Source organism: Lontra canadensis, unplaced genomic scaffold (genome assembly GCF_010015895.1).
Source record: "Lontra canadensis isolate GAN:19392208 unplaced genomic scaffold, GSC_riverotter_1.0 scaffold186, whole genome shotgun sequence".
NCBI classification, from domain to species: domain Eukaryota; kingdom Metazoa; phylum Chordata; class Mammalia; order Carnivora; family Mustelidae; genus Lontra; species Lontra canadensis.
The window spans coordinates 1,344,664-1,368,291 of NW_022631180.1; the positions used below are offsets into that span (position 1 = coordinate 1,344,664).

The 23,628-nt window shown below is 52.5% G+C and overlaps 5 protein-coding genes across 10 annotated transcripts; 3 read left to right on the top strand and 2 right to left on the bottom strand.

Moving 5' to 3' along the window:
• Positions 1-2,260: 2,260 nt before the first annotated feature.
• On the top strand, positions 2,261-4,498 carry LTA (lymphotoxin alpha). The gene is made up of 4 exons (XM_032847313.1): positions 2,261-2,509; positions 2,917-3,021; positions 3,107-3,212; positions 3,455-4,498. Exons 2-4 carry the CDS (start codon positions 2,926-2,928, stop codon positions 3,865-3,867), a joined length of 615 nt encoding a protein of 204 aa, XP_032703204.1. The 5' UTR covers positions 2,261-2,509; positions 2,917-2,925; the 3' UTR covers positions 3,868-4,498.
• Positions 4,499-5,778: 1,280 nt separating this feature from the next.
• On the top strand, positions 5,779-8,492 carry TNF (tumor necrosis factor). 2 transcript variants are annotated; one of them, XM_032847311.1, is made up of 4 exons: positions 5,779-6,169; positions 6,687-6,735; positions 6,924-6,971; positions 7,267-8,492. In XM_032847311.1, exons 1-4 carry the CDS (start codon positions 5,984-5,986, stop codon positions 7,686-7,688), a joined length of 705 nt encoding a protein of 234 aa, XP_032703202.1. In that variant the 5' UTR covers positions 5,779-5,983; the 3' UTR covers positions 7,689-8,492. The 2 variants fall into 2 exon arrangements, with proteins under 2 accessions (XP_032703202.1, XP_032703203.1); XM_032847312.1 differs by having other exon boundaries at positions 6,690-6,735.
• Positions 8,493-11,096: 2,604 nt separating this feature from the next.
• LTB (lymphotoxin beta) lies at positions 11,097-13,281 on the bottom strand. 2 transcript variants are annotated; one of them, XM_032847148.1, is made up of 4 exons: positions 12,867-13,228; positions 12,398-12,449; positions 12,141-12,212; positions 11,097-11,722 (listed from the first exon to the last, which is right to left on the bottom strand). In XM_032847148.1, the coding sequence occupies exons 1-4, from the start codon at positions 13,029-13,031 to the stop codon at positions 11,268-11,270; spliced, it is 744 nt and encodes a 247-aa protein (XP_032703039.1). In that variant the 5' UTR covers positions 13,032-13,228; the 3' UTR covers positions 11,097-11,267. The 2 variants fall into 2 exon arrangements, with proteins under 2 accessions (XP_032703039.1, XP_032703041.1); XM_032847150.1 differs by lacking the exons at positions 11,097-11,722; positions 12,398-12,449 and having other exon boundaries at positions 12,867-13,281.
• Positions 12,544-18,230, top strand: LST1 (leukocyte specific transcript 1). Of its 4 annotated transcripts, XM_032847157.1 has the most exons (6): positions 12,544-12,813; positions 14,023-14,201; positions 16,661-16,765; positions 17,326-17,436; positions 17,523-17,545; positions 18,017-18,230. In XM_032847157.1, the coding sequence occupies exons 3-6, from the start codon at positions 16,759-16,761 to the stop codon at positions 18,149-18,151; spliced, it is 276 nt and encodes a 91-aa protein (XP_032703048.1). In that variant the 5' UTR covers positions 12,544-12,813; positions 14,023-14,201; positions 16,661-16,758; the 3' UTR covers positions 18,152-18,230. The 4 variants fall into 4 exon arrangements, with proteins under 4 accessions (XP_032703048.1, XP_032703045.1, XP_032703046.1 ...); XM_032847154.1 differs by lacking the exons at positions 16,661-16,765; positions 17,326-17,436 and adding an exon at positions 17,153-17,254; XM_032847155.1 differs by lacking the exons at positions 16,661-16,765; positions 17,326-17,436 and adding an exon at positions 17,153-17,254 and having other exon boundaries at positions 14,026-14,201.
• A 627-nt stretch (positions 18,231-18,857) lies between these two features.
• Positions 18,858-23,017, bottom strand: NCR3 (natural cytotoxicity triggering receptor 3). The gene is made up of 5 exons (XM_032847151.1): positions 22,999-23,017; positions 21,070-21,157; positions 19,335-19,679; positions 19,090-19,197; positions 18,858-18,979 (listed from the first exon to the last, which is right to left on the bottom strand). The coding sequence occupies exons 2-5, from the start codon at positions 21,110-21,112 to the stop codon at positions 18,927-18,929; spliced, it is 549 nt and encodes a 182-aa protein (XP_032703042.1). The 5' UTR covers positions 21,113-21,157; positions 22,999-23,017; the 3' UTR covers positions 18,858-18,926.
• Between the last annotated feature and the right edge of the window lie 611 nt (positions 23,018-23,628).

Consider the following 23,628-nt stretch of genomic DNA (forward strand, 5'->3'; position numbering starts at 1 on the left):
CCTGAGGGCTCTCTCAGGTTAGATGGCCAGGATGAGCAGAAGGCCCCTTCTGGTGACATGACTCTCCTGCAGTGTGTAGCAATCTAGGAGAAAGCCCCAAGAATAAGACCATTGAGTTTAGCCAAAACAAGTTTTCCAAGGTCATCTTGGTAGAACATCAAGTGATCCTAAAATGCTAGTGAAGGGCTACCTGGGTGGCTCAGTCAGTTAAGCACCTGACTCTCGATTTTGACTCAAGTCATGATTTCAGGGTCCTGAGGTCAAGCCCCACATTGGGCTCTGCCCTGGGCATGGAGCCTGCTTAAGACTCTCTCTCTCTCTCCCACCCGCTCCTGCTCTGCTCAGGCTCTCTCTCAACACTTAATGCCTAGCACCCCCTCCCCCAAGCCAAGTTCAATGGTTTTTCTGTGGACAACCATAAGCCCACCGTCACACTCTATTGTAATTATCTGCTAACTTTCCTGTCTTCCTTGTTGGTTTTTGAGGTCCCAGAGTGCATGCGGACTCTCTTTCTCATATATATCCTCAATGCCTTATATAAGGTGCTCAATAAATGTTTGTGAAATAGAGAGAAAGCTAAAGAAGTAGAAGGAAAATGAAAAAAAACAATAGTCTTATCGGACTAGGAAGGCATGAAAGCCAAAGGGCCTCAAGAAGGGGGAGGAAAGCAGGAGAAATGGCTCATACACACCCTGAATGTTACTTCTGTGCCACAGGACCCCAAGACTACTCAGAAACATTGTTCCAGAGGAGGACAACCATATCCCCAATGTCACAGGGGCGCGGGGGGGGGGGGGGCTTTAGCCATTCAAAACTCTCAAAATGAAAGCATACCAACATCAGTAAAAATAACCATGATATTTGAGACAGCCAATTTTCTCAATCTTCTGAAACATGGACAAAATCATCTTTAGAAACCTTGCTTTTTTTTTACTTACAAATTAAGCGAAAACTGGCTCATTTTTAAGAATGTTCATATCAACATATTTCATAGTGGCCAAAAAGTAGAGACAAACCAAACGTCTATCAACAGAAGAATGGGTAAGTAAGCTAGAGTATATTCACATGATAGACTATTACATCCTAATGAGGAAAAAAAAAAAAAAAATACAGATAATGCAGCCACATGGATGAATCCAAACATCACGTTGAGTGAAAGAAGTCAAACCCAAACAGTACATTCTGTGTGACTTCATCTCTATGACATTCAGAAGCAGGAACAACTAATCTATGGTGATAGAGGTCAGAAAGTGACTGGTTATCTTTGGAGGGTATCAGCTGGAAGAGGGGCATGAAGGAACCTTCTGGGACCTGCAAATATGTTGAACTGGATCGTGGCTTTATGGCTATAATCAGGTGGCAAAGCTCATCAGGCTATAAACTTAAGAGACATGCACCTTATTGTACCCAAGTTAAAAGGGGGGAATCTTAAACAGTATCCTGGCTCTGCAAACACAGCTTCCAGAAAAGTCCTTTGGTCACCCCCACCCTACCCTAATCACCCACCCTCAAGCTCCTCCTGTGTGGAATTCCAAAGTCTTCCCTGTAGAGAACTTCGGAAGTTGCTACATTCCTCCAACCCAGAGTGTGTGTTTGGGGTTATATAAATCTGATCTGGGGCCCCTGGGTGGTTCAGCTGGTGAAGCGTCTGCCTTCGGCTCAGGTCATGATCCCAGGGTCCCGGGATGGAGTGCTCCATCACATCACACTCCCTGCTCAGCAGGAAGTCTGCTTGGAATTCTCCCTCTCCCTCTCCGGCCTTTCCCCACTCTCTCTCTCTTTTTCTGTCTCAATTCAATAAATAAATAAAATCTTAAAAAGTAAAAAATCTGATCTGTGGCAACATCTCTTAATAGAGGAACCATGACATTTATCTTCCAAACCAGGACTTTGTGAGAGCAAAAGGGAGATCCGTGAACATTTTCACCGGGACAACAAGCATAAACCAGAATATCCCAGGCAAAGGGGTATATAATGCAACTTCTTGATAGAAAACCTGCCAGAGGACCGGGAAAATACACATACTGGGGCGAGTGCGACATAACCATTTGGGACAAGGACGAGGGTAGAAGAGGAGGAAATGGGCACAGAGAGTAGCCTGTAATCAACCAAGGGTGCAGAAGTGTTATATATAATCGCTCTTCAGGGAACCTGGCCTCCAGCCCACACCCCAGCTGCTCCCATCCCCCTCCTCCCCGAACTGACTGTCTCTTCTCTGGAACTCCTAAGGCTGACCCCGCTCCCTGGCTCTCCCAGCCCACGATTCCCCTGACCCCGCTCCCTTTCCCAGAACTCAGTCGTCTGAGCCCCCAGCCTGTGGTTCACTCCTAGGCCTCAGCCTTTCCTGCCTTCGACTGAAACGGCAGCATCTTCTCAGCCCTGGGGGCTTCCCCAGGCCCAGCCCGGGGCCTAGAACCCGCCCGCCGCCTGCCACGCTGCCACGCTGCCACTGCCGCTTCCTCTATAAAGGGACCCAGGCGTCCAGGCCCAGGGGCCCCCCGCATAGCAGGTGAGACTCTCCCGCCAGGTCTCCTGGGGCTGCCTGGGCGGCGCACTCCCCTGGGCACCCCTGCCCCTCCTCGGGCGCCCGGGCACTCCCGTACCTCCTGCCTGGGGCTGGGCCTGGGGCGGGAGGGGCGGGGGGTCCGTGTGGTTTGTTCCCCGCTCTCTGACTCTTCATCAGTCAGTCTTTTTTCTGTGTCTGTCACACGTTCTCTGTTTCTGCCACGCTCCCTCTCTGTTCCCTTCTCGTGCCTGTTTCTCTTTCTGTGACCCCCTGCTCACACCGGGGTTTTCCTGACTGCATCTTGTCCCCTTCTCTCGCCGTGGCGCTGGCTCTCCCGCTGCTGTCTCCGCTGGCAGGAGGCCCGTCATCCGCACCGTGCCCCGCCCCGCTCACTGTCTCTCTCCCCGCAGGTTCTCCCCATGACACCACCTGGACGACTCTACCTCCTGCGGGTGTGCAGCGCCCCCCTCCTCCTCCTTCTGGGGCTGCTGCTGGCCCTGCCGCATGAGGCCCAGGTGAGACAGCAGGAGAATGGGGGCTGAAGGGTGGGGCCGCCAAACTTTGGGCTCTAGAGCCACGCTCCACCCTCTTGTCCCCTAGGGGCTTCCCGGTGTCAGCATCTCACCCTCAGCTGCCCGGACTGCCTACCACAACCCTCAGAAGCACTTGGCGCCAGGCACCCTCAAACCTGCTGCTCATCTTATTGGTAAACATCACCCGGCCCCCTGGACATGTCCCCCCAGCTCTTCTCCTACACTCCCTTCAAGCGACCATGCATTTACTGCACTTCTCCCCAAACTTCCCCCATGCCTCAGAACAGAGGTATCCCACTCCCCTCTGTCCTCCCAGCCATCCCCCAGGAGCTTGCCCCAGTTCCTACTCCCTCAGGAATTAAGAGTGCTGACTCCCAGGTTCTTGACCTCTTCCATCCCCTCTGGCTCTTCCTAGGAGACCCGAGCACCCAGAACTCACTGCGCTGGAGAGCCAACACGGATCGTGCCTTCCTCCGCCATGGCTTCTCTTTGAGCAACAATTCCCTCCTCGTCCCCACAAGTGGCCTCTACTTTGTCTACTCCCAGGTGGTCTTCTCTGGGGAAGGCTGCTTCCCCAAGGCCACCCCCACTCCTCTTTACCTGGCCCATGAGGTCCAGCTCTTCTCCTCCCAGTACCCTTTCCACGTGCCTCTCCTCAGCGCTCAGAAGTCCGTGTGCCCAGGGCCACAGGGACCTTGGGTGCGCTCCGTGTACCAGGGAGCTGTGTTCCTGCTCACCCAGGGAGATCAGCTCTCCACTCACACAGATGGCGTCTCCCACCTACTCCTCAGCCCTAGTAGTGTCTTCTTTGGGGCCTTTGCTCTGTAGAAAAATCCAGAAAGAAAAATAATTGGTTTCAAGACCTTCTCCCCATTTTACCTCCATTCCAACTACTTCAAGGGTCACCGCGCCTCTATTTTGACCCTTCCAATAGCCTCAAGTCTCCCCTGCTCGTGTTACCTAGAGCTTCCAAAGAAGGAATTCTAGGCACCCCAGGGACCATACCTCCCTTCAGCAAACCCCAGCGCTAGGCTGAGGATTTCAAGTCTGCCTAGAAATTCCTGCCCAGGGCTCTTCATCTGTCCTGCCAGTCGAAGGAGGACCTAGCCCTGGACATGGAGGGGGCAGACACCAGGAGAAGCCGGGAGGATGACAGGAGGCAGGGGAGGAGGGATTATTTATGAAGGGAAAAAATTAAATTATTTATTTATGGAGGATAGAGGGAAGGGAATAATAGCGGGCCACCAGAAGACAGAGAGAGAAATAAGCTCGAGAGATAAAGAGCGAGAGAACATCAGCGTAAGGATAATCCAGTGAAAGAGAAGACAAGCAGGCCTGAGACATCAGGGAGCTCTAGAAGGAATCAAAAGACTCTTCAGATCGTCACTGATTGACTAAACACCCCATGAAGAGACATCTGCACCTTCTGTGAAGCCCAATAAACCTCTTTTCTCTGAAATGCTGTGTGACTATGTTTGTCTGTCTGGAAGGGGAGAATTTCCCAGGTCTCTAAGAAATGGAAGGAGAACAGGGGCCTCAGAAGAGACAGGAACTGTGGACTACAAGGAGATGAAGGGGTCTTAGGAGCCCTGGGGAAATGTGGCGGAATCACAGAGGTGAGGCAGCCAGACCACGGCAGGGAAAACAAAGGATAAGCTGGGAAGAGAAAGGAAAAATGGGGGTCCAAGGTCTGGAGGAGCAGAGGTCAGGGGACCACTGGCAGATATGGCCACTCTGAGGCTCTGAGGAATGGGGATTACAGGAGTCCTCTGGGGGGAAGTGACCACACCAAAAAGTGTTCAGGACTATGGGGGTGGACATGGGGACCCTCTGAAAAATGGAGTGGGAGACCCCCAAGACTGGGGGGAGAGGGAGTACAGCAGACGTTTCAGGAGACATGGTCACACAGAGGGGCTCTGAGAGCTAGGGCTATCTCCAGAAATCCGGAGGGCGCTAGAGTTCTTACATGGCTACACACAGGGGTTCTGACGGATGGGGGCTTCAGGGCCTCAGATTCCCTTGGAGGCCAAGACTGAAACCAGCACTGCTGAGTCTCTTGTCAGAATGAAAGGAGAAGGCCTGCTCTCATGAGGCTCGTGAATTCCCAGGGTTGCTTTCACTCCCACTGGGGCTGTCCCAGGCATGTCCCTGCCAATTACCAACCCCTCCCCAGCCCTTTCAGATACCCCATCCACATCCCCCACCTCAAGCTTCCTTCTCTCAAGCTCCTTTTTCCCCCAGGGACCCCAGCACATGTCTCAGGACCTAGCATAGCTTTCCCCCCAATTTTTCTCCCCATCGAGGGGTCGACATTCTGAACCCCTTCCCATGTCTAGCTCTACACCTACCTAAGTCCAGTCTGGAAATCAGAGGAAAACAGGCCACAGACCTGAGCCCCCCCAAAAATGGAGGGAATAGGAACTGAGGGTCCAGTTCCCAGCAGAGGGAAACTGGAGTCCAGCCTCCAGGGTCCTACATACGCCACAGTGACTGGTCCAGCAAGCCTCCCTCGGAATCCGAGTGGGATGGATAGGAAGTATCCTCGATGCCTGGGTGTCCCCAACTTTCCAAACCCCCGCCCCCGCAATGGAGAAGAAACCGAGACAGAAGGTGTAGGGCCCACTACCGCTTCCTCCAGATGAGCTCATGGGTTTCTCCACCAAGGAAGTTTTCCGCTGGTTGAATGAGAGCCTTTCCCCGCCCTCTTCTCGCCCCACGGGTATATAAATGCAGCTGTTTGCACACCCAGCCAGCAGAAGCTCCCTCAGAGAGGACACCAGGGCACCAGCCAGGAGAGACAGAAGCAACTCCAGAACCCCTGGAAATAACCTCTCAGACGACACACCCCCAGACAAGCAGCAGAGCGATTCTCTCCCTCTAATACACACTGCCCCAGGGCTCTATCATCACCCAGCTGGACTTGAGCCCCTCTGGAAAGAACGCCATGAGCACTGAAAGCATGATCCAGGACGTGGAGCTGGGCGAGGAGGCACTCCCCAAGAAGGCAGGGGCCCCCAAGGGCTCCCGAAGGTGCTGGTGCCTCAGCCTCTTCTCCTTCCTCCTCGTCGCAGGAGCCACCACACTCTTCTGCCTGCTGCACTTTGGAGTGATCGGCCCCCAGAGGGAAGAGGTGAGTGCCTCACCAGACTCTGCTCTTTCTCCCACCCAGGGAGAGAGAGAGACGGGTGGAGGAAAGAGGTGTGCTGATGGAGACCAGTGAGAGAGAAAGTGTGGAGAAAGACGTGGAGGCAGAAAGACACCTGGAGAGAGATGGGGGAAGAGAGAGGGAGGGAACCCACAGGAGGTGCTCACTGAATGCTTCTTGAATGAATGAATGAGCCCGCAGACATACGTAAAGAGAGATGTGTGGAGAGATGTGGGGTGTGGGGAGAGAGATGGGAACAGAACAAGTGATGTGAATAAAGATGGTGAGACAGAAAGATGTGGACAATATGAGAGAGAGATAAGGAGAGATGTGAGGAAAGAGATAAGAGAAGAGTGTGTCCGGCTCGTGGAAGACACTCAGTGAAAGTGTCGGGGAATGGATGAATGGTGAGAGGAAACTAGAGTACGAGCTACAGAAGCAGCCTAGCTGTTTCTCATTTGGGGTGACTTGCTCTGATGCTAAAACTCCTTCTTTTTCCCAGCAGCTCCCAGATGGCCTCCAACTAATCAAACCTCTGGCCCAGACAGTCAGTAAGTATCTCCAAAGCCCATCTCTGGATTCTGGGCTTGGGGGTGGGGTGGGGGTTGGTCCTGGGATAGCCACAGTGGGGGAAATTCAGGGTTTCGGTTTGAGGGGAGGAGGCTTGGAGGTCAAAGTAGTGGGACCTTTTCCAGGAAGCTTAAGGGTCTCACCTTTTTCTTTCCTCTTTCCTCCTCAGAATCATCTTCTCGAACTCCAAGTGACAAGCCCGTAGCTCATGTTGTAGGTAAGAGTTCGGAGGATTCGGCTGGGGGACGGTGAAGCAGCTAGGATGTGGAGGGATAGGATTTGGGGGCTGAATCAGGCTGAGGGTAGACAGACCTTGGAGATGGTATGAGAAGGACTCACTGGCCTTGAGAGGGATACTCAGAACCTCATGGCCAGATGGGATGTGGGAAGACAGACAGAGGGGACAGGAACCGGATGTGGGGGGTGGGCAGAACTTGTGGGCCAGGATGTGGAGAGTGGAACTGACAGGGTCACACTGACTCACCCCGCCCTCCTTCTCTCCTTCCCTCCAGCAAACCCCGAAGCTGAGGGGCAACTCCAATGGCTGAGCCGGCGTGCCAATGCCCTCCTGGCTAATGGTGTGGAGCTGACAGACAACCAGCTAATAGTGCCATCAGACGGGCTGTACCTCATCTACTCCCAGGTCCTCTTCAAGGGCCAAGGATGTTCTTCCACCAATGTGCTCCTCACCCACACCATCAGCCGCTTCGCTGTCTCCTACCAGACCAAGGTCAACCTCCTCTCTGCCATCAAGAGCCCTTGCCAAAGGGAGACCCCAGAGGGAACTGAGGCCAAGCCCTGGTATGAGCCCATCTACCTGGGAGGGGTCTTCCAACTGGAGAAGGGGGATCGACTCAGCGCTGAGATCAACCTGCCTGACTATCTCGACTTTGCCGAATCCGGGCAGGTCTACTTTGGAATCATTGCCCTGTGAGGGGGCAGGATGTCCATCCTTGCCCACCTCAAACCTTTTATTATCCACTCCCCCTGATCCTCCATCCCCTTCTGGCTTAGAAAGAGAATTAGGGGCTCAGAGCTGGGCCTCAAGCTTCGAACTTTAAACAACAACACTTAGAAACCTATGATTCAGGGATGCGTGACCCAGACAACGGAGCACTGGCCCCCACCAAGAATGCAAACTGGGGCTTCCAGCGCTCACTGGACATCGCAGGTTTGGATCCCTGAACGCAACCTGGAACACTTGGAATGTGGGGGTCAGGGAACTTTTCGTTTTGGCTAGAACACTTCAGAACATTCCTTGTGAAGATCTCACCTAGAACCTGACATGAATGGACCTCAGGCCTCCCTTTCTTCAAATGTCTCCAGATTCTTCCTGAGAAGGAAAGCCCAGCCCCTCCCACAATGGGGCCAGTTCTCTCTATTTATGTTTGCACTTGTGATTATTTATTATTTATTTATTATTTATTTATTTACTGATTAATGTATTTATTGGGAGGCTGGGGTGTCCTGGGAGACCAAATGTAGGGGCTGCCTTGGCTCAGACATGTTTTCTGTGAAAATGGAGCTGAACTCTAGGCTGTTCCCACCCAGCCTCCTGGCCTCTGTGCCTCCTTTTGCTTTCATTTTTCAAAAATATTTATCTGATCAAGTTATCTAAATAATGCTGATTTGGTGACTGACTGTCACTGCATCGCTGAACCTCTGCTCCCCAGGGGAGTGATGTCTGTAACCGCCCTACTGGTCAGTGGCGAGAAATAAAATGTGCTTAGAAAAGAAACACGGTCTCATCGAATTAATTCTGCATCTTCCTCTCCTTTGGGGGTGGAAGGCCACTCTCTGAAGTCCTCTTTCTACAAGCCTTAAGATCCCTGAACCTGGGGGCGCCTGGGTGGCTCAGTGGGTTAAAGCCTCTGCCTTTGGGTCAGGTCATGATCCCAGAGTCCTGGGATCAAGCCCCGCATCAGGCTCTCTGCTCCGAAGTGAGCCTGCTTCCCCCCATCTCTCTCTCTCTCTGTCTACCTCTCTGCCTACTTGTGATCTCTGTCTGTCAAATAAATAAATAAAATCTTTTTTTTTAAAAGATTTTTTATTTATTTATTTGACAGAGAGAGATCACAAGTAGATGGAGAGGCAGGCAGAGAGAGAGAGAGAGAGGGAAGCAGGCTCCCTGCTGAGCAGAGAGCCCAATGCGGGACTCGATCCCAGGACTCTGAGATCATGACCTGAGCCGAAGGCAGCGGCTTAACCCACTGAGCCACCCAGGCGCCCCAATGAATAAAATCTTTAAAGAAAAAAAAAAAAAAATCCCTGAACCTGGGGACCTGGGTGGCTCAATGGGTTGGGTGTCCAACTCTTGATTTTGGCTCAGGTCTTGATCTCAGGCTGGTGGGATGGAGCCCCGCTTCTCAGCAGAGAGTCGGCTTCTCTCCCTCTCTCTCTGCCCCTCCCTCTGCTCACTCACACGTGCACGCACGCTTGCAATCTCTCTCTCTCTCAAATAGATGAATAGATCTTTTAAAAAAAATGATCCTTGAACCCATAAAATAAATACAAATAAAAGTTCAAAAGAAAAAAAAAAAAAGATGTCTGAACACCGTCCCCACCCAGGGGACTACTGGGGCTCAGGAGCCCTGCATTTAAAAAAGCCTGGGCAGGGGTGCCTGGGTGGCTCAGTGGGTTAAGTCTCTGCCTTCGGCTCCGGTCATGATCCCAGGGTTCTGGGATCGAGCCCCGCATCGGGCTCTCTGCTCAGTAGGGAGCCTGCTTCCCTTCCTCTCTCTCTGCCTGCTTCTCTGCCTATTTGTGATCTCTGTCTGTCAAATAAATAAAAGTCTAAAAAAAAAAAAAATAAAATAAAAAAGCCTGGGCAAATAAGCCCCTCCCCCAGGAAACTGGAGCCTGAACCTAATTACCTCTCCCTCAGGGCATGGGAATTTCCAACTCTGGGAATTCCAGTGGGGAAGTCCTGCACCTTAAGTGCTCAGGTGAGATTTCCTGATGTTGCAGCCTGCTAGAGAGAGTCTGTGAAGGGCCACATTCTCAGGCACCTGAATCACAGCCAAAGGACTTCCAGACCTTCAGGCATCAGGGCTCCAAATCACCTGATCCCAAGATCCCCCAGAAGCCCTAACTGTACAGCCTGAATCAGTTACTGAGCCTCATCTCCCCAAGGAAGACAGGAACACCTCCTGCATACAGGGCCACGAGAGAATAGAAGGCCTAAGCTACATCAGAGCACCCAGCATAGCACTTGGCAGAGTAAGTCTGAGAATTCTGAATTTCTTCTTTGTCCAGCCACCAGCTGTTCTATCTGCTTCGTCTCTCAGTGAGTGGAATTGAAGAAACAAAAGAAAATTTAAAACAGAATAGGCTGCGGGTGAAGGACTCACATGTCAGCTCTCCCAGATATTCTTGGTGAAAAATGAGGGGAGGGTCATGAGATAGATGGGCTAGAAAGAGAACTCTCCTCAGGAAAGTTCTTCTGGACACAGAGTCACACACAAATATGGAGTCAGAAGTGAAGACCCAGAGAGTGGGAGTCCCCACTGGGTTCGGAAGTTGGGTTTTCCTTCCTGACAGGCTGCTGGGAGGGGAAAATTGTGTGGTATGCCGCAGGGGTGGGATGACCCACTGGGGTGACCTAGATAGGGCCTTGGGTCCCTCTCTGCCTCCCTCAGCCCGGAGCTGAAAGTCGGTCATGGGGTGCTTGGGGGTGAGGGGGCTGCTGTTACTCACCCTGGGGCCCCCACACTTGCCGACGTATGGAAAGCAGACCTGAGGTGTGAACAATGGGTGAGGACTTTCCATCTCACCCTGGATAGGGCCAATGGCCCCAGATTTCCTTTCTTCTTCTTCTCCCCAGCTTCACCCTGATGTCCCAGGCCCTATCTTTCCGCCTCTTCCCTCACACCCAATGAGCTGTGTATTTTTCCTTGGAGGACAGTGGACTGTGGGGTAGTGGCTAAAGTGGGCTTCAGGCAGCCAGGCAGGCAGCAGGGAAGAAGTGCTAGGCCCCCAGGGCTTTATTCCTTCTTCCCAGCCTGGTTCCTCCAAACAGGGCTGCCTTCCCTTGTCAGGATCCCTCTCGCTGACAGAAGGGACCCCAAAGAAAGGAATGCAGGTGGAGTCTGGGGAGGGCTCAGGGGATCTGAGAAGGAGGCTTGGAGATGCTTTGGGGCTTAAGGAGATCCCCTTCTTCCATCTTCCCACTGGGCTAATGCTGGGCAAGTTCATTCAGAGACAGGAGGTGGGTGGGAAATCAGCGGATCGCCTTCTTAGAGGGCAGAAGCCACAGGAAGTGATATGAATTGTTTCAAGCAACCAGAAGAAAAGACTAGCCCTTTGCAGTACCCACCCTGAATCAAGACATGAGAGACCTGGGCACCCGTGCTCCGCAGCACTAAAGCTTTACATTCTTTATTTTCTTCAGGTTTGCCATCAGTTTCAGGACAGTCTCCTGCATTTTCCCCACCGCCATGGGGTCCCTGGCGTCTGGGTCCCCAATACCTGGGCTGAGTCACACGTCCCTACCAGGCAGTCGTTTCCCCCGCCCTCACCCCACCATCACCGCCCCAAAGAAGGTCTTCCCCCTCCTGTAGTCCACCATATCGGGGTGACTGATGTTGACGTACACCCTCTCGCCCCTCCGGAGCTGCACCAGGCCGCCAAAACCCACACTCGTGTACCAGAGGGGCCCGTACTCGCGCGTCCGGGCCGGGTCCAGGACCGGGGTGACGGTCTCTGCGCCCTCGAGAAGCAGCTCGGGAGTCCCCGGCCCGTAGGCGCCCCCCGCCCGGAACAGCCGGCTGCGCAGCGTGACCGAATGGTCCAGCAGGCCCCCGCCGGCAGGGGGCGCGCGGCCCCGGTAGCCGACGTGACAGTAGAGGTAATAGAGGCCGTCCTGCGGCAGCGCCAGCCCCTCGGCGACCGAGAACTGCGTCCCGCTCCTCAGGAACGCCTCTTCTTTCTTCGCCTCCCAGCCCAGCCCCTGCCCCTTCGTCCAGGCGCCTGCGGAGAAACCGGGGCCTGTCGGCGCTCGGGTGCCGGATCCTGCAGGAAGGATCCCGGCCCGGGACTTCTGGGAGGGTGAGCAGGTGGGAGAGTCGGAGCTGTTAACCCCCAGCAGGATCCGAGCCCGGGGGCGGGGCGAGGGCGCGCGCGCCACCTCTGCAGTGATTTGGGGGAGGGGACTGAGGGCACCAGAGTGTGGGGTGCGGAGCCCGGTGGTGGGGTAGTGGGGAGATCTAGGAGGGGTTTTGACAGCTCCAGAAGGGAAGCAAGGAGATGGAATGCGGGAGGAGAGGAAGGTGGGCGCTTTAGGGACCAGAGGTGGTGAAGCAGGTCGGAAAGCGAACCCTGCAATGACAGAGCAAAGGGACCGTGGGCAGCAGCGCTAGCATCCTTGGACTACCTGTGAGATCCTTACCTATGAGGTGGGCGGCGGGGAGCCTGGAGCTGAAATCTGTTTCTGCCTCTTCCTCTGGCAGCTCCTGCGACCCTGGAAGGGGGGAAAGAGTCCACGATTGCGGGCCAGGGCGGCCTTCCATGCATGGTACCCCCCGAGAGGAAAGGGCACCAGGACGAGATTCTGGGAAGGATGAGTTCACTGAGGGATGCAGCTGGATGGGAGCTGGGCCTCCCTGAAGGGCCGGAGTAGGGAAAGGGGAGATGGTCTGCTCTTACCCAAACGCTGCTGGGCCTGGGCCTGCGCCCCCGGGTCAGCCGTCCCTGTTACCTGGGTGGGTGGGGTCACAGTGCCCAGAGTTCAGTGTTAGCTGATGCCATCCCCACCCCTCCCAACGCAGACCCAAGCTCCAGGCCTAGTCAAGACTACCAGCCCCATCCCCAACATACATCTCCCTGGGAGGGAGAGCCAGCAAGGCATATGTTCTTGGGCAGAGATGGAGGCCTGAGTATGTCTTGGGAAGAGAAGAGGAGACAGCTAGACAACTAGGAAGGAGCTTGGAGCTATCAAGACACAACAGCATCACGGGAACAATGGAAAGAGGACCAACAAAGAGGCAGACAAGGCATCCCCATCAGGGACAGCCAAGCCGACTGAGCAGGAGGAGACAAGAGAGCCCCAGGCATAGCTAGAGGTAAGTGGGCATCAGCAACACGCAGCCCCTCCAGGCTTGTTGCCGCTACTCACCAGGCCTCCTCCCTGCTCCTGGGGCACCAAGGCCAGCACAGCCAGGACAGTGATAGGCACAGCCAGCAGCAGGGTCACCAGGGAAGTGGCTCCTGCCACAGCCAGCAGGAGGCAGCCCTTCCCCTGGGGCCTCCTACCCCTGCCCTCTAGCCCCAGTGACCCCATTGAGACTGAGCCAGGGCCAGGGCAGGGGGGCTTTCATACTTCAGGGGTGGGGCCACCCCCTCCCCATAGACCCACACACCTGGCTGGGACTTTCCGCACACCCCTGCTCCCCTCACCCAGCTTCCTGTTTACCCAGAGCTGGGGTGGGGCAGCTGGATGCCCAGGTTCTCTGAACTGGGGAAGAAGTCAGGGTGAAGAGACAGACTTATAGGGTAGAGCTGGAGGGGGCCTTAGAGATCTTATGGTTCATTAGGGAGGGAAACTGAGGCCCAGAGAGGGAAGGTAGCTCACAAAAAGTCAGGCAGCAGAGCTACGCAAGAACACCACACTCCAGATTTCAAGGGCGGTCTGCATTCTTCTACACCCCAGTGGTGGGTGCTGGAAGGAGGGCTGTGTCGACATCCCTGAGGTCAAGGGCTGGAATAGGAGGACAGGAACTGAGGTCTTGAGGGATGGATATCTGGGTCCCTGAGAAGAGCTTATGCCGGCACTAGACCAAATCTCCTCCTTCCATTCCCTCACTCACCCGTAACCCCCAGAGCTTGGTGAGAAGCCGAGTTAAGCCAGGCCACAGAAATAGCAGCTGAGGGTGTCTGGGTCCCTCAGTCAGTTAAGTGGCTGCCTTCGGCTCATGTCATGATCCCAGGGTCCTGGCATTGAGCCCCGCATCGGGCTCCCTGCTCAGCAGGAAGCCTGTTTCTCTTTCTGCAGCTCCCCTTGCTTCGGTTCCCTCTCTTGCTGTCTCTATCTCTCTGTCAAATAAATAAATAAAATCTTAAAAAAATAAATTTTAAAAAGAGCATTGCTTTAAAGGAAAAAATACATATAGCAGCTGAAAGGGACCTTAGCCTCTCCACTGCCTGTTGACTCACTGAGAAGGGATGGAAATGAGCATTACCTCCCTTCCTCCATAGAGTGTAGATGGGAGAGTGATAGGGCATGGCCCCACCTTCAAAGAGCTTGCTGTCTAGAGTGAGCCCCATCTATTTAGCAGGTGCTGACTACATGTTTTGGAATAAATGAAGGAAGGACAAATGAAGGAATGAGGAAGCAAAACAAAGCAGGAACAAATGGTATGGTAGACAGTGCAGTGAGAGAAAAGACCAGGTCCAAGGAAGTTGGAGGTGGTCTCAGATCATGTCCCCTTCTTGATGACATCTCTGCAATTAGGTAATAATAATAATAACAACATATAGCTATTGTACAAATAGCACTTAGCAAGTGCTTGCCTCTAATCTACACACTTTATATATAAAAATTCTTTTTTTTGAAATATATATAATAATTCTTTTAATCCTGACAAAAACTCTAAGAAGAGACTGAGGCACAGAGAGGTTAAGGAATTTATAGAAGGCTGCACAGTAGTGGCAGAGTCAGGATTTGAACCCAGGCAGTCTGGCTCCAGAACCTTGATCACAAGACAGCTTTAAAAAAACAAAACAAAAAAAAACCCCTGAGTGCTGACTTCAGATTTGTGCATTTTAATGTATGTAAATCTTGCCTTCCTCAGCCCCCCAAAAAAGAAATAGGGAAACAAAAGCTGGACTCGAGTCACTGATAATCATGGTAAGAGCTTTAGGGGTAAAATGTGTACTGATGTTTGCAACTCTGAAGGGTATCCAAAAAATGAGATAGATTGGTAGGTATGTGATCAAGCGAATATAGAAAACTGTCTATTTTAGAATGTAGGTGGTATGGATATGTTCACTATAAAACTATTTCAATTTTGTTCTGTTTGAACATTTTAATAATAAAATGTGTGAAAAAAAAACAAACAAACAAACATGAATTGTCCTGCTGTCCAACGTGGGGAGTGTTGTGGATGGGGGGAAAGGGGAGAAACACCAGGAATTTTCTGAATTTGAAGAAGGAGATGCAAATGCATGTGGACCCAGGCACAGATATCCACCTTACCTCCTGCCTTCATATGAGCTCCCCAGTCTTCACCCTCCTTAACGACTGGGTGTGCAATCCCCCAGCACCCATCTCCCTTTCTATCTCTGTGCCACTAAGAGGCCTTCATCAGGTGTCTATCCAGAAGGTCTCGGATCACTGCCCTTTTTTTTTCTGTGCGCAACATCAGAATGTTGCCTCCTACAGGAAGTCCACCTAGATTGCCCCCACTTCCTTCCCCAACACCAACTTGTCACCAGCTTTCTGTCCTAGACTATCAGCAGTACTCATGTACTCCTGTACATCTATCTAGTCTAGCTGCCTCTGATTCTGTTCGTTAATCAGTCAAGTGCCCTGCTTGATTCAGCCCCAGAACACCAGGCAAGTTACCCCAAATCTACCAGAGCTTCCACTCTGACGTGGGAGCCTGGGTGTGTGTCTACACATACACACTGGGATCATGAGCTCTCAGCGGAGGCAGTGGGAGGGGTAATTGGGGAAAAGTTAATGAGTAAAGGTACCTAGAGGAGGCACACGCTCACTGACTACTAGCAGAAGCAACAGGATGGCTGGAGCTGAGGGAGTTTAGAGGCTTAGTTACAGTCCTAAGAGTCTGAAAGGAAAGATGTTGTAACCCTAACTAACCTTCAAAGCCTAACTTCCTCTCCTGACAGAGCTAGGGAGGCATCCAGACTGGGGGAGATGTTAAAGCTGGAGGAGGGGCAAGAATGTTTGAAGTGGCAACACCTCTCCACCCAGGCAGCTCCCACAGTCTGGAGTCTGTCTACGCACAGGCCACACGGGCTCTGGATAAGCTGGGAGAGAGCAGGAACCCTGGTGGGAAAACGGGGCAGGGAGGGGCAGTCATGCCCCACGGTGAGATGAAGCTAAGATTACAGAAGACAGTATGGCTTTGGGGTTCTCTGAGCCCTGGAGGCATCTGCTGTCCAGCCTCTGTCTCTGCTCCCCAAAGAATTAAATACAAGCCACTTTTGCCTCCACTTCCCCTCATGGTGACTGCAGGCCCTCCTCTCCACCTGTGTTTCTGCTCCCCAACCCACCCCCACACACACCCCAGCATTCCTCTTGAGCCCAGCAGGGTCCCAGTTTCCAGACCCTGGTCAGTGCAGCTGGCTCTGGTGGTGTGAAGACGGCGACCTCCCTCTTTGCCTTCAAACAGGAACCAGTGGTTGCAGGGCAGGAAGTGCCTGAGGGGAAGTTATGGGGCCCAGACACTCCTCCATGCCCCACTTCAGCCCCAGCAGTGTCTGTCCATGGGAAGTGGCTCCCCATACCAGCCACATCGGGCCCTGCTCCCCAGAGTGGCTCTGGGCTGAGGGAGCGTTCCCAGCTGCCAGGTAGCTCTGGATACCACCTCCCCTTGGTTTCACTGGTCCACACACACACTGGAAACCCCGGGTCCTCCCCCTCTGTCAGCCCCTCACCAGAACTTAGAACTACCCCATGCTGGAGAGGCCCCCATGAACCACCTGGTTAGCCTAGGGGAGAAGAAAGGGGTTGTGCTCTGGAGCTCTGGGGTTCAAGGCCAGCTCTCCCACTTCTAGGCTGGACCTCCTCATTAGAGTCTGGACTAGAGTCTCAGGTTCCTCACCACTAAAACAGGCACCATAATCCCCTACGTTGTGAGGCTTAGCAACGACAAAAGCAAAGTGCCTTAGGTCAGGGTTGGCACATCAGTGGGGCTCCTCAGCCCTGGAACAATTGTAACTTTGCAGATGAGGAACTGGAGACACGTGACTTGGCCCAGGCCATTTAGCCTTGCAGAGCAGTTCTAGGTTCCTGACCTCCAGGTTAGTCTTCAGTGCTCGACCTAATGGAAGGTAATGGGCAGCACAGGGAGGGTGGGGAGTATACAGGGAACAGAGAGAGGATAGAAAGCAGTATCTGTCCATCCTCGAGTCGATGGCCAGGGGACAGCTGGTGCAGGTGGGCAAGGGACCTCATGGGGAGACCCAGAGACAGCAGGGATGGCCATGGGAAGCCCCTGAGGGGTGAGTGAGGCAACCACAGGGATGAGTGAGGGAACCCGTGAGAGGTGGGCACCTCTGGTAGGAGGTGAGGTAACCCGATCTGGAGTGAAGAACCTGAGTATGTTTTTCTACCTCTAAAACTGTTGGAGAGTGGGGCTGAGATGCCCACGGTCAACCAGGAGGATGGGGTAACAAAGGAAGAAATGGGACCCTGATACTCACCGTTTTGCCCTGCAGAGCTATGTCTTTACGTATATGGTGGGAGCTTGGGGTTGGGAGGGCTCCTGCTCCTGGCTGTGGTCATTGTGTCCGCCTGTCTGTGCCGGCTCCATCGGAAAGGTAAGCCCCATCACCCACAACATATCCCCTGGGGTCGCCCCCACCCACACCTGTTCCTACTGCTTTCCCAGAAGTCCCCATCGGTTCCCACCCGCCCTGGGACAGGAAGGTGGGAGAGAGAAAAGAGTGTCCAAAAAGAGAGACTGGGGCTTTGGCCATGGGAACCACAGAGATGTCAGCGAGTGAGGAAATACCCTCTGGGGCGGGGGGGGGGGGGGGGGGGGGGGAAGGGAGGGAAAGGCCTGCTGAGCTTCTTCTTTTCTTCCAGTGAGGAGGCTGGAGAGGAGCTGGGTGAGTCTGGGGGCTGGGAACAAGGTGATGGGGGCAAGAGGAGGCTGAGGGCTGAAGGGGAGGTGAAGGCAAGAGAAGCGAGGGAAAGCAGGGGCATAAGAGAGCCAGAGAGGCGGAGAAAAAAGAGGCAGAAAGAGAGACGTAAGAATGAGAAGAGCAAAAGGAAATAGTGTAGAGAAAGGAAAAGGGACTAAGACAGAAAGGAGAAAGACAGAAGAAGAAACTAGAGAGAGAAAGAAACAGAGAGAACAAGAGAGACCCAGGCAAGAGAAAGAGATGGAGAATAAGAACAACAGAGACCCAGGGAGAAGAGGCGAGGGGAGAAGAGAACAGGGGCTCAGGCTGGCAGAGACAGAGGTGGGGGCGCTGAGGAGACAGAGAGGTGCAAGGGTGTGGGCAGCAGCACACAGGAAGGACAGGGGGGAGGGGGCTTTTCTGGCCACCTGCCAGCAGCACTTCTCCCTGCCCCAGGCCCAGCTCTCGGAGCAAGAGCTCCACTACGCATCTCTGCTCCCCATCCCCGGCAGTGAGAGGCCTGACCCAGGCCACAGGGAAGGCACCAAGGAAGACCCCAGCACCGAATATGCCTGCATTGCCAAGAACTAAGCTACCAGAGCTTCCCCCAGATGCCTCCCTGAACTCAGGCCGACCCTGCGGTCCACCCAGTAAACACTGTGTCTCGCCATCTTCTGTGTTTCAGGCTTCTCAGTGCAACTCAGCTTCGTGCCATTCCACAGGGCCGCCATCAACACTTACATGACTTATCTTTCCACCCGTTCTGGGGCTGAGTAGGAATTTCTCAGGGAAAGAAAGGTGTTGAAGGACCAGGCTCTCCTGAAGGCCAGAAAGAGCCCACACGTGGGCCTGACTGGAATGGGGAGTTGACATGTAGGGGTCAGATCTGACACTCCCCAGTTCTCAGGAGAACTGTTTTTTGTTTGTTTGTTTGTTTGTTTGTTTTTTCACTTTGTTTTTTGTTAAAGAGCATTAAATAATAAAGTCTTCAGGCGAAGACATAGCAATAATTGATTGAAATCAATTTGACTCAACCAAATTGATGAATTAAAGCAATTAGTAAAGCAATTAGCAATTAAAGCAATTAGCCTCAGCCTCCTGCACCCAGAGAGCTGGAGGTGCTGAGCCCTGGGATGGTGATGGGAGGGGGCGCCAGGCACAGTTACTGGGAAGCTCGCTCCTTGGACCTTTCCAGGCTGGGCTTGGTAGAAGGGAGAGTTAAGAGTTGGGGGACCCCAGAGAGGGACATATTGGGGTACCTGGAGAATGGAAAAGGAAACACATGAGACTCCTAAGAAGGTGTTAGCGACAGGGCTGAGAATTTATTGGGGTCTCTTGAAGAGAATTGGATGCCTGGGTTCTGGAATCACTCATCAGAGGCATCTAAGAAGTGGCAGCGTGTTCTCAGGTGACAGTGGCCTGCAGGAGAAACGACAGGAGTTGCTCGGTGCCGCAACCCTTCTTCTGCTGTTCTTTGTCTCCCCGTCCTCCAGCTCTCTCTTCACCACTGCCCTGGCCCCCTTCCTTACATTTGCCTTGGTAATAGATGGTGCTGCCCATGGCCACACAGATAAAGCTGAAGGCATAGAATCCAGCCCGAAGGAGGAGGACGGTGCTGGCCCCTAGCCGAGGACGTCCTGCATGGGGGCGGTAGAAGAAAGGGGGAAAGGGGGGGCCTAAGGAAGAAGCAGGCGCAGGCCCAGGGATGGACAGAGAGCAGGGGACTCAGGGAAAGACTCCCAACTTCCAGGAAGAGTGGGGACTCCCATCTCACCTTTCTCTACCACCAGCAGAGTCCCATTCCCTGTCCCAACACCTAGGCCCAGGACCTCCACCCTGCACACGTAGACTCCAGAGTCACAGTCTTGGGTGTCCCAGATGTGCAGTTCGGCCTGATGGTCACAGAGGAAACGGGAAGGGGGAAGAGGGGCCAGGCGGCCCCTAAACTCCGGGGTCCCATTCCTCACTTCCTTCCCTGGGGCCACCTTGTCCCGGTACCACATGACAGAGCCAATGGCCAACTTCCCTCGGCTGGCATTGAAGGAGCAGGGCAAGAAGGCAGCGGTGCCCTCCTGGGTATGAATCTCAGGGGGCTGGAACACCCAGAGAGCACAGGATCCTGGCAGGCAGAGAGAAGACCCAGAGAAACACCTCCCCGGTTACAATACAGAGAAAGGACAAGAGAGCTTGCAGTAGAATATCCCAGCTGTGTCCCCACCCACGGAGGACCCAGAGGGTCAAGCACTTTACTGCCTCATGAAACCCCTTCCTTTCCACCAGCCTCATTTCTTAATATGGCTTATTAAATAGTTTTTTAAATCCTTTCCTGTGCCAACTCTCATCCTCACTCTATCCCATCACTCTCCGGCTACCTTCACTAGTAGTGTCTTGCTGAAACTTAACCTGTCCCATTGAAATTGGAGCTCATTAATGAATGTGGCTGCCTAGCTAACTAATAATTCACTATATTATTCCATTACTTTCATACCAATGGCAAACTGTATATGGTACACCACCCTTGCTACTTTTTTTTTTTTTTAAGATTTTATTCATTTATTTGACAGATAGAGATCACAAGTAGGCAGACAGGCAGGCAGAGAGAGAGGAGGAAGCAGGCTCCCCGCCAAGCAGAGAGCCTGATGCGGGGCTCGATCCCAGAACCCTGAGATCATGACCTGAGCCACCCAGGTGCCCCACTACTTTGTTTTTTGTTAAAGAGCATTAACTAATAAAGTCTTCAGGTGAAGACATAGCAATAATTGATTGAAATCAATTTGACTCAACCAAATTGATGAATTAAAGCAATTAGTAAAATCTCCGATTAGATTCTCTAGCTCGTGAAATTTACCTGCCATTCGTCTACTATAGCGGTTCTCAAGCTTGAGAGCACATCAGAATCACCTGGAGTGTCGGTTAAAACAGATTCCTGGGCCTGACTCTCCCCGTTTTTTACTCAGCGGGTTTAGAGTGGGGCCTGAGAATTTGCCCAGATTCCCAGCTGATGCTAAAGCTGTGGGTCTGGAGTCCACACTGCATTTAGTTCATGGGTATGGCTGATAGTTAACGTCTCTCAGTTAATTAAAATCGGTTTCACTAAGAAACTTCCCTTAGAGTTAATTAGGTCTCCCAAACTCCTAATTATATCTAGACCCTAGATAATAAGCCTTGTTTAATAGGCTTATTAAGCTCATCATATTAAAATTGACCCCTTCCAAAAAAATTTACCTCTTCCTCCCTTCAAGCCCTTTATACTGGTTCTTCAACTTTATCTTACTAGGATAGTAGGATAGAAGAAAGGACCTCAGGGATGGAAGCTGGAGTATGACCCACCCAGTGGGCAACATGGAGAAATGGAGGTAATTGTGAACTGGGGGTGTCCACGTTGCTTCGGTTTCCGGAGGACCCCACCAGCTCCCACTCTCCTTTCCTGGCCACTCCCCTCAGGCCTCCATGTCAGCCTTCCCCATCCTCGCTCCTCCTGGCCCCACACCCCTCAAAAGCCCTCTCACCTGAATGGACCATGATAAAGATGAGCAACAGCATCTGGGTCATGTCGGAGGGTGTTGCCGTTGGCAAAGGGGATCTGAGAAGTAAGGTCTGGGTGGAGAAAGAACAACCCACTGCTTGTGGCCAGGCCTTTGGTCACCAGATGGAGGCGGGCAGCTTCCTATGACACACAGGACTCACACATCCCTTATCAAGAACCTCAGCAGGGGTGCCTGGGTAGCTCAGTGGGTTAAGGCCTCTGCCTTCAGCTCCAGTAATGATCCCAGGGTCTTGGGATCAAGCCCCGCATCGGGCTACACATCGTCCTGTGGCCTAAGAGTTTGAGGGGGAAGGGAGGGCTCACACTAGGGTGGGAGGGTGAGACCAGGATGTGGTTCCCCTACCTCCTGAGGTTCAAGAAGACCAACCATTTACCCGGAATAAGCCTCCAGGAGCCCTCAGGGCTCAGAGCTAACCTACTCCCCCATCATCTGGGCTCAGCAGTGCCCCCGCCCACCCCATCTGTTCTCTTCCCTTTAGGCAGACCCACCCCCAGGACTCTTCTAGAAATTCTCTAGTGGAGGGGATTAGGAGAAGCAAGCTGATTGGCAGTGGAGACAGGCGGTTGCTAGGGGCTTTGTTTGGAAGCTTCATTTGCATAGCAATCAACCTGTTTTACTTAGATGTGTTGACTTGGGTGGTTTGGCTGAGTGAAAGCAACCTGATGGAGAGGTCTGCACTCATTCATATTCAGATCTTCATTAAAAGAATATACCTCTCGCTGAGGTCTGCTTTACTCATTGTGTTCTGCCAATACTTACCACCCACTGGTAAACCCACTCATTATTATTTTATTCGCTGTTTAGCTAGCATTTCTTGAGAAACTACCAAGTGCCCCTTATATGAAAAATATTCTTACAGACACAAAGGAAAGACTTTGAGTTTGTAACGCCAACGTTGTACAGGGATTGGTTCAAGACTATACCACACATTCTTGTATGTGCCTCACACACCTACACGTGACAGCACAGCACATAGAAGAGGAGGATTACAGGCACAATACCTGGGGAGTCATGGACCCAGCCCTCACCACACAATCCTCTCTGGCTCCTTTTAGATATATATATTTTCAAGATTTTATTTATTTATTTGACAGATATCACAAGTAGGCAGAGCAGCAGGTAGAGAGAGAAGGGGAAGCAGGCTTCCCGCTGAGCAGAGAGCCCGATGTGGGGCCCCCATCTCAGGAGCCTAAAATCATGACCCCAGCAAAAGGCAGAGGCTTAACCCACTGAGCCACCCAGGTGCCCCTGGCCCCTTTTATATTAATGCATCTTTTTTCCCCTGGATGTCCCTGTTTCTAGCTCTGTTTCATAATACATTATGATCACTGCAGTGATCTAGAGTTTTGTTTTGGAGAAGCAGCAATGTCATGGTTAAGAATGCTGGCGTGGAGTCAGCCTGGGCTCAAATGCCAGCTCCACTACAAACTAGTTACATGATCTTGAACAAATTATTTAACCTCGCCAAACCACCTACACAAGCCACACGCCACATAATCTGGGGAGGACTGACTCAGCCATTCTTCATCAGTAGAGGGTCTTCCTCCTCTGGGCCTCTAATCTGAGGGTGTGCAACCGAGGTCCTGTGGCAAGGCAAGAGCTGCCCCCTGGTGGTCATGGAGCATGGGGACGTCCAAGACACTGGTAGGTGGTTTTTCTTGAATGGGCCTTAATTCCAGCTTCTGCCTAGTCCCTTACCTTGCCTCGTCCTATCAACAGGCCATGTCTGCCCCCAGAGAGTCACTGTGAAGGAAATTGTCTCTTCTACTCAACTGTGAGAAGCCCACAATTTGAGGAGAGAGTAGAGATCACCACCGGTGGAGTAGGGGTGGGGGGCTGGGATGGGCGACTGGCCTGAAGATTGAACTCCAGACTTTCACAGTTACACACACAGAGCGCTGCTCCCTGTCCCAGGGCGATGCAGCTTAGAAGTCAAGTCAGCCTAGTATGGAGTCCTGGTTCCACTGGTTCACACACCCGTGAGATGAGAACAGCATCTGTCAAAGTCCAGACTTCGCTGTACTGGGTGCCCAGGGTATGTTAGCCCCCAGGTCCTCCCCAGTCAGGGGCCAGGATGACCATTGTTACAGCTATGCCTGAACTCAAGGATACCCGGCTCTCTCCACCTCTTGTCTCTACCGAAGATTTCCAATATCCAAAAATTGGAATTCCAAAGATTGCACTTGGAATTTTTTATTAAGTCCATCTAGAATAAATCCTAGCGTATGGGTAGCTCCAGGGATCCTTTTCAGTAGCTCTGAGACTTTCTAGGGAACTTTAACCCACAAGATGGGAACTGCTGCACTAACCAGCTCAAGGATGGATGTTTTCAAAAGAAACTTTTACCAGGGACTCAAGAGGAAAGGCAACGAATAAAGAAGTTGTGAAGTGAATGTGCGCCTGTCTTGGGTCTCACTTATTTATTTATCTATTTATTTTGAAACCAACTATTTTTTTAAAAGATTTTGTTTTATTTTTTTTAAAGATTTTATTTATTTATTTGTCAGAGAGAGAGAGAGA

Bases quoted from the DNA above. Each gene is read 5' to 3' on its own strand.
- LTA (XM_032847313.1), top strand. From the start codon at position 2,926: ATGACACCACCTGGACGACTCTACCTCCTGCGGGTGTGCAGCGCCCCC. The intron at 3,022-3,106 runs GTGAGACAGCAG...CTTGTCCCCTAG, and splicing joins CCCTGCCGCATGAGGCCCAG to GGGCTTCCCGGTGTCAGCAT. The intron at 3,213-3,454 runs GTAAACATCACC...GGCTCTTCCTAG, and splicing joins ACCTGCTGCTCATCTTATTG to GAGACCCGAGCACCCAGAAC.
- TNF (XM_032847311.1), top strand. From the start codon at position 5,984: ATGAGCACTGAAAGCATGATCCAGGACGTGGAGCTGGGCGAGGAGGCA. The intron at 6,170-6,686 runs GTGAGTGCCTCA...TCTTTTTCCCAG, and splicing joins TCGGCCCCCAGAGGGAAGAG to CAGCTCCCAGATGGCCTCCA. The intron at 6,972-7,266 runs GTAAGAGTTCGG...CCTTCCCTCCAG, and splicing joins GCCCGTAGCTCATGTTGTAG to CAAACCCCGAAGCTGAGGGG.
- LTB (XM_032847148.1), bottom strand. From the start codon at position 13,031: ATGGGGTCACTGGGGCTAGAGGGCAGGGGTAGGAGGCCCCAGGGGAAG. The intron at 12,450-12,866 runs GTGAGTAGCGGC...CCACCCACCCAG, and splicing joins AGGAGCAGGGAGGAGGCCTG to GTAACAGGGACGGCTGACCC. The intron at 11,723-12,140 runs GTAAGGATCTCA...GTTTCTCCGCAG, and splicing joins CCCCGCCGCCCACCTCATAG to GCGCCTGGACGAAGGGGCAG.
- LST1 (XM_032847154.1), top strand. The intron at 17,255-17,522 runs GTAAGCCCCATC...CTTTTCTTCCAG, and splicing joins GTGCCGGCTCCATCGGAAAG to TGAGGAGGCTGGAGAGGAGC. The intron at 17,546-18,016 runs GTGAGTCTGGGG...TCCCTGCCCCAG, and splicing joins GGAGGCTGGAGAGGAGCTGG to GCCCAGCTCTCGGAGCAAGA.
- NCR3 (XM_032847151.1), bottom strand. From the start codon at position 21,112: ATGACCCAGATGCTGTTGCTCATCTTTATCATGGTCCATTCAG. The intron at 19,680-21,069 runs GTGAGAGGGCTT...TCTGCCTGCCAG, and splicing joins CTTTATCATGGTCCATTCAG to GATCCTGTGCTCTCTGGGTG. The intron at 18,980-19,089 runs GTAAGGAAGGGG...TTTCTCCTGCAG, and splicing joins CATCTATTACCAAGGCAAAT to GCCACTGTCACCTGAGAACA.